We start from the raw sequence: 13,561 nt of genomic DNA, 5'->3' as shown, positions 1-13,561 counted from the left end.
TTGGTTGACCCTCAGTGATTACCGAGTGTTTTGTTCCTGTCTGAATCTTTTGATACCAACATACCTGGGACCTACCCTGGATTCTATGATATATGCTTCTTGCTTTTAATGAGATCTAATTAAGGTCTTCCTTCTAAATTTCATCGTAATTCATGTTCAAAACAAAAGGCTATGAGCTGGCAGAATTGTTGGCACATTGGACAAAATGCTCAGTGGCATTTCTTCTGACTCTTTACATTTTGAGTTCAAATGCCACCAAGGCCAACTTCACCTTTCATCTTTTTGGGGCCAATAAAATAAGTACCTGTTGAACAATGAGGTCAGTGTAACCAACTTGCTCTCTCCCTTACAATTGTTGGCCTTGTGCCTAAATTTGAAACCAATTTATGTTCCAAACATCAGCTTAATAGTTATTGTTATAACTAAGCTATCTTGCTAAATTCTTTGTTATTTTCAAAATCAATTGAAACAAAGAGTATATCAACAGAAACAGAGTAACAAACAGGTTAAATTCTTCTTTTGTGATGGAAAATATTTCAATATGTACACATCTTTTGTGATGGAATATATTTCAATATTTACACCTCTTTTAAGGCAGCGAACTGGAAGAATCGTTAGCACACTGGGCGAAATGCTTAGTATTTCATCTGTCTTTATGTTCTGAGTTGAAATTCCACCGAGGTCGACTTTGCCTTTCATCCTTTTGGGGTTAATAAAGTAAGTACCAGTTGCGTACTGGGGTCGATCTAATCGACAGGACCCACTCCCCCAAAATTTCAGGCCTTGTGAAAGTTATCCTTAGTCAGTTTAAGACTACAAAACCTTGTCTCATATTTGCCATCCAATGATTCTTTTTTTTCCCCTTACCAGAGTTTCCAATATTTATGTGCTCCGTGCATATGATCTGTTGATGGTGCATCTCTGCAAGGAACATGCTGAAGTCAGGTGGTCAACTTTTATGATAATCAATGAACTCTTTCAAAGATCTCATTGCTTCCGGGAAAAATTGGTGTCAGAGCTTCAACCTTTTTTTACACTGGCTGTCGGTAAATATATTTTATAAAAGCTAATTCTACTCTTATATCTTTCTCAATTATTGGACTGCAGCCATGTTGGGCCACTGTCTTCAAGGGTTTAGTCAAACAAGTCTACACCAGTACTTAATTTTTTTATATCTGGTCCTTAATCTATGAAACATTTTCACTGGGGGATGGAAACAAATGATAGGAGGACAAACACAAAAAGAGAGACACACACGCACACATGCATGCACACACACACACACACACACACACACATGTTAAACAGAATGCTTAGCAGCATTTCATTTGTATATATGTTCTGTGTTCAAATTCTACCAAGGTCGACTTTACTTTTCCTCCTTTTGGGGTTGATAAAATAAGTACCAGTCAAGTACTGGGATCAATGTAATCTACTTCCCTCTTCCTCAAAAACTGTTGGCTCTGTGCCAAAATTTGAAACCATTATTTTTAATGCTTTTTTTAAAAAATTTATTTTAAGGCATTGACCCTGAAGAACCTTTACCACCTCCTAAAGTTGTGGCCAAACGACTGAGGTTTGAAGCTCTGAAAGCTATCCAACAATGGAATGAGAAATTTGGAAACACTTATAAAAAACTTGCATTGGGCTATAATTTCCTGAAGAATTGTAAAATGGTAAAATAATTATTCCTATACAAGGGAAATAACTTAATGTCCATACCATTGTCGTGTCTGTGGTAGCAGTGTTATTGTTGTTGCTGTTGTTTAAATCCAATCAAAACTTAAGACTTTGGGTTTAGGTTTTGATTGGTCAAATCTAAGATCAAAAGCATTTCAACCATGATTTCACATATTTTTCCTTATGTTTTGTTTGTCAGTATCACCTTATCCAACATTTTCGTCTTCTAAAACAGTGGTTTGATGTAAATTTGGCTGTTATTTCCAACAGGATGAGTGATCATGTAGGGGCTCTTTCATTGGTTCAATCTTCATTATACATTTCCATGCATATAGACTGAATGTTATATCATCTTTTACTTGGGACTTTATTTCTCACCATCAACTGTAAAGCATTCTCTGGTTCACTGACCAATATGGGTGGTACACAATGGTTAATATTGTCCTACACAGAAACATTATGCTTGAAAACTAGAGGATATGGTCATGGATAGAATACTTTTGACCATAACAGTGCTCAATCTGGGCCAGTTTAGTGGCAAAAACTAACAAACAAAAATGTGGGAAGAAAGGAAATTCAAGAGAGATGCAGTTCTGAGAAGGAATGATTGAGGAAAATATTTAGTGAAGTCAAATGTGGATTGTGGCACAGTTATAGTGATGAAGGAAGGAGAGTTGAATATGTTTGGTAGCCCTGGATGTGGTGCATGTGCAGAGTTTTGGGAAAGGACATCAGCAATGTGAATGAAGGGTAATAGTTACAACTGAGCATTGGAATCAAGTCATAATCCCATTATACTAAGAATATACAGCCTAAACTTGACAGTACTTTGTCAACCAGGATTACTGTAGAATCTTCATTTTGTCACCCATCAGGTTGATTTTAATGATATCCATGCCAGGACAATTGTAGAACGACAAAGAGAAGCAGAAGCTGAGAGGAAAAAACAGGTACTTTTGCAACGAAAGAAAGAAAAGATACTTAAAGAAATAGAAGGTAGGTTTTTCTTTTATAATTTTTCCATTTAGTTATATCACTTTAAGTCCTGTGCGCATAACATTGCTTTTCATCCTTAAGGGGTCAATGAAATAAGGTGTCAGGATTTGAATCAAGTAAATAGATTCTATTCATTCCAAAAATTTGCAGACGTGAATATAATTATTGCCTTGCAGTATTTGTTCTGGATATTTACAGTTTGAGTTCAAATCCTGCTGAAGTCAGCTTTGTTTTATATCCACCTCAGAATCATGAAATAAAGTACCAGTCAAGTTCTAGGGTTGATATAATCAACTATTCCTACCCCACCAACTTTCTGGCCTTCAGTCTTCAGTCCTTTTCTTGCTATTTGCAATTACTGTTATACTAGATTCCCTGCATTTCTATTCATATATTGATCACTTTTAAGTCTTGGTCACTGAGCAGAATATGCTTGGCTGACGAGATCTAATAAGATTGAAACATGTTCAATGCTTTCATCAGTTAGCTTTAAAGACAGGGCCCATTCCTCACCGTATTGTCTTTGTTTTTCAGACATTTCGGTTGACTGATATTATTGGAGTTATCTCTCTTGTTTAGTTTTTAGACTTTTAAGCCTTCTTTGAGTGAGCTTTTGTCTAATAGTGCATTTAATATCAGTTAATCAAGCTGTTTAAGTTCACTCATTATATTACGTGTGTAAGAGTTTACCATAACAAAATAAATATACACCAATTTATTTCAGAAACTTTCCCTCATCTTGAAAGTTGTTTAACCCAAAGCGAAAACTGTTACCAGCTGCTAATACAAACAGATGAATTTTTCAAGGATGATGATGATGACAATAATAATAATGTTGATGATCATAATAAAAACACTGAGAAGAGAAAAACTGACATAAGAAGCAAGGAGAAGGACAGTGACACAGACATTTCTTTATCTTGTAATTCTTCACCTAATACAATTGCAAGTGACCACGACACTAACTGTGATGATTCCAATCATAGCTCATCACAGAAAACTGATGGAAATACAGCATCATCAAGTCTCAGTGAAACAGGGAAAGGTAAAATATTTTCTTAGCCTTTTTTCTTCAAGGGTTAGTTTCTTTCTAATTAGTAACAAACAGATTTATTGCTGTCAGGCAAGAGATCTCTTACAGTCCCCAGGTATAAAATTATTTCAAGGAAGATAACTTTGGCTTAGATTTTTAGATCGTTGTTTACAAACCTATGGAGGAATTAACTGCTGATATTTTAGATATAAAACGGCTTGTTTTAAGCAGTTAATTTGAAATAAAATAGCAAAAGGTCCAGCCAGAGAAATCAAACCTCTCATCTATTATCATTTGCCTGGTGACCAAATTTTCACTAAAGCCAGGGGTCAGCAAAGTGGTCATTATTGACCTCTGAGTGTCTAAGTTGCTATCCAAAGGGTCAATAAACATCTGAAATAATTCTGACCATCAAGAGTGCTAAATTATAACCAAAACTGAATCTGTAAGAGTGCAGTAATTGAAGGCTAAAACTCACTACTTTACAGCCAAATATCAATACAGTCACCAGTATTCACTGAACACATATTTCATGTTGAATATTCTGATTATATCTATATAATAATATGACTAAATTGTTAAAAGGAATAGTTAAAACCAGAAATGGTTAAAAGGAATAGTCATCTATTTCTGTCAGCCATTTCTGATGCTTGCTGTTTCCATCTCTGGTATGAAACCAACTGGTAATTTAGCTATTATGAAACTATAATATGGTATTGTATTGTTATTAATAATAATAATTTATATATATATATATATATATATATATATATATACACACACACACACGCACACACACATACACACACACATACACACATTTATATATAAAAAGCACCTGTGTGGTGCCACATAAAAGCACCCAGTACACTCTGTGAAGTGGTTGGCATTAGGAAGGGCATCCAGCTGTAGAAACCATACCAAATCAGACTGGAGCACGGTGCAGCTCTCCAGCTTGCCAACTCTGGTCAAACCATGCCAACATGGACAACAGACGTTAAATGATGATGATGATGATGATGATGATGAAACGTTTTTTTTTCTTTTATCAGGTTCAAACGAGACATCAGAAAATAAAAGCGAAAAAGACAATAATGAAAAAGAGAATGATGATAAGGATGAGGATGTGAGCGGTAATGATGGTAACGAGGGTGATGATAATGTTGATAATGATTGTGGTGGCGGTGATAGTAGTGAAAAAGAAGAAAGAGAAGAAGAAAACAAAGATGATGATGATGATGGAGATGAAAAAGATGATGAGGGTGCGTCTTCATCTGACTTGATACGAAGTCATGGTCTTGGGTCAATGAATTATTGCCTCACAATCGATGTGCCTAACAAGATGTTGATCAAAGAAACTGAAGATAATAAAGACATTTTAATCACCTTGAGAGATATGCACAACCTTATTTCCCATCAATATTTACCAAATGTGAAAAGATGGCTAAAGGTAATTTCTCACTCATTTTTATTATTTTTTGTTATTGTTGTTCTTTTAGGAAAGGAATAATAGTGAGACTCATTTGCAGCTCTTTCTCTATTGGCAAGAAATCTTGAAATATAACTGATCTATGACATACATACATACATACATATACACATACATACACACGTACATACATACCTACCTACCTACCTACATACATACATACATACATACATACATACATACATACATACATACATACATACATACCCTGTTGTTGATGTTGAAATTCCAATGAAGGTGCCTTGGATCTAGGTGAGAAACCAGCTCTTTCTCTATTGGCAAGAAATCTTGAAATAAAACTGATCAATGACATACATACATACTTACATACAAAAATACCCTGTTGTTGATGTTGAAATTCACACACACACACACACACACACACACACACACACACACACACACACACACACACACACACACACACACACACACACACACACACACACACACACCCATGTATATGACAGCCTTCTTTCAGTTTCCACCTACTAAATCACTTACAAGGCTTTGGCTGGCCAGGAGCTATAGTAGAAGGACACTTGCCCAAAGTGCCATACAGTGCGACTGAACCCAAGACCACATGGTTGAGAAGTAAGCTTCTTTACCACTTAGACACAGATGTAATGCTTACATTTTTGTCATAACACACATTGTTGACTAACAAATCTATAGATATATTCAGTAGTACATGACAACAATAAAATGGCACACTGTTGACACCCCAGTGATTTTATTTTGCACTCATTAATTAATTGACCTTGTCATTCTTGTTTCAGTGTTTGACCTTGTTTGTGCTAAACTGTCACACAGATTGCAATGTAGTTTAGGAAACAATCAAGAGATTTGAAACATGATGCAAAGGTGTTAATACTGAATGGCTCAAGCAGAAATCCTAAACTGCTCTGGCAGTAACACTTTCTTAGTAGAGATACAATTAGAATAAGTACTTGAGTTAACAACGTATCATAATGGTAGTGATGGTGATGGTGTTGGTGGTAAAAAAAATGGTGGTGCAGGCAGCATTGTTATTTATTGCTGCCTTTGAGGGATTGCAGCCATTCCTGCTCAAGTAGACCTATGGTATGATAAGGAGCTAGCTAGTATGATGACAGTAATGAGGATTGTGGTAGTGGCGGTGGTGACAATGGTAGTTGTGATGAAGATGGTAATGATAGCAGCAATGGCGGTGGTGATGAAGTGGAGGAGGAGGAGGGGGAAGAGTATCAGGTTGAGGTTATTGTTGTTTATGAATTATTCCCGCTATTTCTCCTGTAGTTTAGTAAAGATATATTTCACATGATGGTGGTGATGATGATGGATGGATGACAGTGGTAAAGGTGGTGGAGGATTTGGTTGGTCACGCCAATGATGATGATGATGTTGTGTAACTCCTTTCATCTCTGCTTGACCATGTCATGTTGATGACATCATTGTTGTTTAGCCCCAGGCCAGCTCTGATTAAAGATATGTGATCAAAGACATTCCAGTTGTGACCATCCCATCCTTTTTTTTTCATTGTCTGATATCTAAGACTACATTGTCTAATGAATACTTCCCTTTTTTGAGATAGCACTGTTTGATATGAAAGAAATTTAACTGCTATTCCTAGCAGGTTCAGCAACCACATAGAACCTCTTATGTCAGCTTGTTCTTGTTATTGATACCATTGTCACTATTTTTTTGTTTTTGTGTAGGAGGGAGGGCAAACATTCAAATGTTTGATCAAAACCATTATGTGATGGCATCTACAAAGTTTTGGCCTTTTACCAATGTACGAATTTACCATCATTACCTCTGCCTTAGCATATGAGTCTATATGTATGTATATATACATATATATGTATGTATATGAATATATGTACATATATATGTATTATATTCTGTGTTTGATTGAATAAATTGTAGCCTAATATGTACAAAGTTCTAGTCTCAGTATGTTTGGTTGTTGGTTGCAGGAACTATCCAAGACAGGTCCAGACAATGAAACAGTGAAGAAACTCACTGATGCCATGACAAAGTTGAACAAAGCAAAATCTCAGCTGGACGAGTTGAACTTGGAAGGAGTTAAAAGCATGACTGATGATGAAACTGGTAATTTCATTTCATTTTATTTACTATGTTTGTGTCTGTTTATTCTCATTCAGAGAGGAAGTACAATTTCAATTAATCACAAATGTATCTTGTATGGTATTTGATATACCTTTATTCATTTTTGCATATCTGGTTTTTACATCAGTTTTTCCATGGATAGGATGAGTACATATTACTAACGTATTATTTTTGCAGCCTGATGCCTTTCCTGCTGATAACTTCTACTTGTCTTTTCAAGTAAGGGAATTTTGTTTTATTCCACTCATCTGTGAAAGTGCAGAGCACTGAAACATGAGTTTGAATTCAGTACAATTGTGTGGCATGCTGGGCTATTGTCATTTACTATCGCCCTAGGTACACCAATGCCTTGTAGAATTTGGCAAACGAAAACTGTGTGGAAATTCATCATATATATATATATATATATATCTTTTATCTTTTATTTATTTAAATCGTTAGACTGTGGCCATGTATATATATATATATATATATATATGTACACACACACACATACACACATATATACATGCACACATAAACAAATACATACATATATATATATATATATACACATATGTATGTATCTCACATAAACACAGGCATCCAATCTTATGTCAAATTTCCAAATTCTACTTTCACAGATGACGATGATTTTGAAGAAGTTGAAGAAAAAGAAGGTTACGAATCTGACATACCTGAACATTTGAAGAATGTCTCTGGTAGGTCACTTCCTTTAAAAATGACTTATTTGGGTATTTTTCAATCTAATTTTCCTCTTTTCACATATTTTAAAATATATTTTGCTTTAGCTCTTAAATATTTATTTCTATTTTTTATTTTTTATTTTGTGTTGTTATGTGGCCACAGGTCAGTCCTAATCAAGCAAACTTATGTACGGCCTGTGTAAAAAAAAGGGTAAAGACTCCCTTTGGTCATGAATAACCATGGGATTGTACCTAAAAAAATTACCCTCCAAAGCACAAGTCTGGGTGAGGTTTATGGAAGACCAGCAATCGTCCATGCATACCAGCCTCCTCTATCTATTCTACCAATGTTAGCCAAGAGAAAGGCAAAGGCTCATTCATTTGAAGAGTAATCTGAGTGATAAAGGTTTAAGACTGACACCTGACAACTTGGAGGCTTTTAGCTAGGTCCACTCTGCTACAGGTATTCAAGTTAGGTTTCTGGGTTGAGAATGCCTTCCTCCATTCCTCCTAACCATCAGAATGACTGCATAAAGAGTTTTAGGTACAGCTTTCCCTTCTGACTAAAAGAAAAACAAAAAAAGCCTAACAATTGCAGCAACAATAACAATTGATGTCATAATGATACTGAGACTAATATATTCCAGTTTTTCAGAATTTTCTAGTAACTACTCCCCTTTTTATGAATGAATTGAGACAAGTAGTAGTGGGAAATGGTTATTTTGTCCTTCAGAGTCTGTACTCTATAATATTTCAACATGGAGTATAAACTCTCCTGCTTGATAAGTTAATTAATTACCTTGTGAAAATAATAAATAATTGTAAGGCAAAAACCAACAGGAAAATAGATGCCAACAAAGTCAGAAAACAGCATAGCTCCCTTGACTTTTGGAAACATTTCTTTTCACTGAAGCATGGAACAAACTACCTGTATCAGTTGTCAGTTGCCGAGACATTGCATTCTTTAAAATGTCCATGCTTCCTGAAATTCACCAACACTACACCTGATATCCTCCCCTCCATACGCATGCATACATGTATATCATGACTCATACACTGTTCACTTTCCTGACTTTTGTACATAATTCTATGTACTGTACATGCACCTTTGATGAGTTGTAGTGCACCTGAGCAGCACTATACACAATAATTTCATTATTATTATTTGCACAATTGCCCAGTATATTTTAGTTGCCTAGTTTGAATACTGTTGGTAAGGCCTGATTCACTTATTTTGTATCTAATTGGTGCTTATAATATCTAACATTATTTTATTCTCTCCTTTGTCTTCTATAAGCACCAGGACACTCAAGACAAAAAATCCAAAGTAAAGCATTTAACAAAACTTTGGTGAAGAAGTACATTTCCAGCCCTATGCTAAGGAAACAACCTAGTTTTGGTGAAACTTCTAAACAATGGGACATAAAAGCCACGTTACGGCCAGGTGATGAGCAAGATCCAGCTTCCATGGCAGCCACAATGAACAAATGGAAGAAAGAACTGCTACAGAAGAACAAAGACCAGATCATGTTACAAGATGAACAAAACAGGTTAGCTGGAAATGGTCATTCGATGTGTTTTTCCTTTTGGCATTCTCATCATAATAATAACATCTTTAGCCATCATTATCATATACATTATGCCAAAAAGTTGGTATACCCACATATATATACAGACTCACTTGCATATGTGGATTCAACCAAAGAAGTCTTGTCTCTTATTCTGATTAATGCTATACAAATGGTTTACTAATATGATCTAACAGTTATACTTGCGTCCCTGTCATATCATCATCATCATCGTTTAGCATCCCCCTTCTATGCTGGCATGGGTTGGATGGTTTGACATGGAGCTGGCTAGCAGGGAGCTGTCCAGACTCCAACTGCCTGCTGTGGCATGGTTTCTGGGAAGATCACAAATAACAATGTAGCAACTTAACCACCAGCTGATAAGCTGCCCTACTACTGTCTAACATAATGAACCATCAAGCTTAAATTCAGTGTTTGTAACAAGAAGAAATATAAATACTAACAAGCTATAACAAACTGTCATGTGATACAGGATTGCTTGCATATATCAATAGATCATTGATACGGTTCTAATATGACAGAATGTGTTGTCTCTTTGAAATACAGGTACTACTCACTTTCACCAGCTGAGTGGACTAGAGCAACTTGAAATAAAGTACCTTGCTCAAAGATACAACACACTGCCAGATATTGAACTCATAAGCTTATGATCATGAGCCAAATACACTAACCACAAATCCACACACTTTCACTTCACACACATATACATATATACACAATATACATATGTATGTAATGTAATGCATTGCAATGTATGTATGTATGCATGCATTCATTCATTCACATGAATATAAAACTAATTTTTTAGGCCATCAACTAGTTCAGACACTGGAAGCTCTGTGAGTATCATGCCATCCCAATCCAATGCTGAAAAGGAATTGAATGAGAGAAAGGAGCGTCTGCTCCAGCAAGCGCCATTTATCCCTTTTGGTCCAGACTTAGCATTCTGGGAAAATCCTGACAAAATAGAAGTTCCTTCTGTTGTAAAGTAAGTAGTTTTCATTTTTATTTCATGTAAAATGTTTGTTGTTTTACAAACTTCTCTCTGATACCTATTTTCTCCAAATTATCATTGATAGAATAAACTTTCTTTTTGTATCGAAAATTTGGCAGTATTTAAATTGAAATGATACAGAGATTGGCATGGCCCTTGTGAAAGGATGACATGCAAACTTGTGAAGCATTTCATATTTTAGGTACAGGTGTGGCTGTGTGCTTCCCAACCACATGGTTCCAGGTTCAGTCTCACTGCATGGCACCTTCGGTAGGTGTCTTCTACTATAGCCTCAGGCCAACTAAAGTCTTGTGAGAGGATTTAGTTGACAGAAACTGAAAGAAGCCCATTGTATTGCGAGTGTGTGTGTGTGTGTGTCTTTGTGTCTGTGTTTGTCCTCCACCATTACTTGACAACTAGTGTTGGTATGTTTATGTCCCCATAACATAGCATTTCAGCAACAGGGATCAACAGAATAAATACCAGGCTTTAAAAAAAAATCAGTACTGGGATTGACTCATTCAACTAAAACTTCTTCAAGGTGGTGCCCTAGAATGACTGCATTCTAAAACAAATAAAAGATAAAAGATAAAGACTGAAAAACAACTTTTTTTACATTGCCTGTTATGATCATTTTCAAAATGTTTTCACCTTCCTCGATACAGTCATGGAGATCCTGTACAGCTGAAACCTGATCTTCTTTTTGAGACAACCACACTCTACACACTTTACTTCCAGGCATTGCTATAAACAACAGAAGTGAGTGAGAGCATTATAACTTGATGTGCATGTGTGACAGATGTCAAGGTCAATCTGTGCTAAGCAGCTTCATTCTGTGTACTTTAGTTCCTTTACCATAACCAGTTCTGATACTTTTTGATCAGACTTCTTATAGCTACCAAATGATCAGTGGGAGATGTGATGGTGATCTAATGCAGTTTTGCATGAAGGTTGTATACACAGATACATACACTCACACACACACGTGTGTGTGTGTCTGTATATATAACTACAAGATGTTAATTTGGAACATTTTCCCTGATTTTGTTATTGTAGGGATGACTCTCTACATCGGTTTTGGGTACCACAGCAAGCAGAAACTTCATCCTCCCAAGTTTGTACATTTTATCCTATTTCTTATCTTCTTTGAATGTTGTTATTGTTGTTGCTGCTGTTGCACCTATCTTAGGGTGTATATGAATACATACTTTTAAAGTTTGCTAATGTAAGAAATTGTTATTAAAGTTAAGGATTGTTATTATCAATGTTAGAAATTATTTTTATTAAAATCAGCAATCATTATAATTCAAGTTGAAAATCATTATTATCAACATTATCAATGCAGAGACTACGTAAAGTGTGGAAAGGAACAAAGTAAAGATAATTCATTGGATGTGTAATATTAATGTTTTTAAATGATGAGGCACAAATGAGATGAGATGAAGAAAAAAAACTGAGCATAAGAGGAATCAGATGTAGTGTGCAAGAGTGATGTGTATAATGATAGGGACATGTAAAGCATTATGGATGATGACACTTAACTAAGATAGTGCCAGGACCTGCCTGTAGAAAGCAACTGTGGTGGAGGAAAATCAAGGAAGACTTGTGTAGAAATTGTGAAAGCTGATCCCAGGATGCTGAATGTCATAGAGGAGATGACAAAGGAATGCAACAAGTGGAAGGGACCCGTCTAGTTCATGTTGATATGGAGAAGTAAATGTAGCAATGGCAGCAATGATTGAGTACTGGAAGTCAATGTAATCATCAACCACTTATTCACCCAAAATTTCACATTTTGTGCCTACAGTAGAAAGAAGTAAAAAATAAACAACTGTGATGAATTGAAGAATATGGGAAATATGCAGGTTATGGTCAATGAAGAAAGTAGATGTGATACCAGTATTGGTTAGTACACTTGGAAGTATCAGCACCCAACTACCAACATGGCTCCAAAAGATTGAAATGAATGTAAAGATAGAACAACTGCAAAAGTACTCTGAAGGGTTCTTGAAGCATAAGAAAACAAGTGTCACCTTAGTCTGTTGGCTGTGGACAACTGACACTTTCCATCATACCCAGCAAAATAAAGCTGAGATTTTTCATGATATAATAATAATAATAGTAATAACCCATTATCAAATTTAGAATTAATGTTTGTGATCATTATTGATGTGGTTAATCATTATTATTGAAGTTAGAAAACATTATTATTAGTGATCATTGCTATTCTCTTTTCCCTCATCATCATCATTGTGTTTGTATGATTATACATGTCTATATGTACTGTTTCTCTTTTTGTCTCTGCAGCAAGAAATAGCTTTAATTAAAAATCGATCATTCACATTTACTGGTACGTTTGAACCTGTGAAATGGCAGTGTCGTGCACCAATGCCAAATGGTACTCTTTGCAAACGAATGGATCGCATAAAGGTCAGGAACTATTCTATACCTCATTTTATCAGTCTGCATACTAATATATCTCATTTTGTCCACCTTAACAAAACCTATAATAGTGCTGGTGGTTGTTTCTGACAAGCATATCGATTCTGAGGGGAATGTTTGTCAAGGAAAGCCACATATAACAGATTTATTTCTCAGGTGCAGGCACGGCTGTGCAGTTAAGAAGTTTGCCTCCCAATCACATGGTTTTGGTTTCAGTCCTACTGTGTAGCATCTTCAGTGTGTCTTTGGCTATAGCCTCAAGCTGACCAAAGCCTTGTGAATGGAAACTGAAAGAATATGTGTGTGCATTTATATATGTATGTGGGTGTAAGCAGTGGAAGACTGGCCAGGTTGCTAGCTTGCCTGATGGCAAGTGGACCCCTGCACCATTAGAATCCATATATGGGGGCCCATCCCCTCAAGTTTGAGAATTTTTTATTCACTCCTGGGAGAATGCATTATTTCAGCCTGGCTGTGTTTGTAGACAGTTGAAAAGAATACTTTTAACAACAAAAAAAAAAAAATTAAATGATAGCATTG

The 13,561-nt window shown here is 35.8% G+C and overlaps 1 protein-coding gene and 1 pseudogene across 1 annotated transcript in view; both read left to right on the top strand.

The window, feature by feature from the left end:
* Positions 1–28: 28 nt before the first annotated feature.
* The window catches only part of LOC106868553 (UV-stimulated scaffold protein A), a 17,547-nt gene continuing 4,014 nt past the window's right edge, over positions 29–13,561 (top strand). Inside the window, exons 1-11 of the mRNA XM_052972606.1 lie at positions 29–1,046; positions 1,522–1,676; positions 2,556–2,676; positions 3,401–3,721; positions 4,762–5,159; positions 7,157–7,292; positions 7,934–8,011; positions 9,294–9,546; positions 10,394–10,573; positions 11,636–11,693; positions 12,887–13,100. Of these exons, the coding sequence (XP_052828566.1) occupies positions 845–1,046; positions 1,522–1,676; positions 2,556–2,676; positions 3,401–3,721; positions 4,762–5,159; positions 7,157–7,292; positions 7,934–8,011; positions 9,294–9,546; positions 10,394–10,573; positions 11,636–11,693; positions 12,887–13,100 (2,116 nt within the window). The 5' untranslated portion in view covers positions 29–844. The remainder of the gene's footprint in view (positions 1,047–1,521; positions 1,677–2,555; positions 2,677–3,400; positions 3,722–4,761; positions 5,160–7,156; positions 7,293–7,933; positions 8,012–9,293; positions 9,547–10,393; positions 10,574–11,635; positions 11,694–12,886; positions 13,101–13,561) is intronic.
* On the top strand, positions 10,684–10,780 carry LOC128249463 (U6 spliceosomal RNA; annotated as a pseudogene).

The sequence above is a fragment of the Octopus bimaculoides genome, chromosome 14 (assembly GCF_001194135.2).
Source record: "Octopus bimaculoides isolate UCB-OBI-ISO-001 chromosome 14, ASM119413v2, whole genome shotgun sequence".
In the NCBI taxonomy this organism is placed as follows: Eukaryota; Metazoa; Mollusca; class Cephalopoda; order Octopoda; family Octopodidae; genus Octopus; species Octopus bimaculoides.
This window is presented reverse-complemented; position numbering and strand designations above follow the sequence as displayed.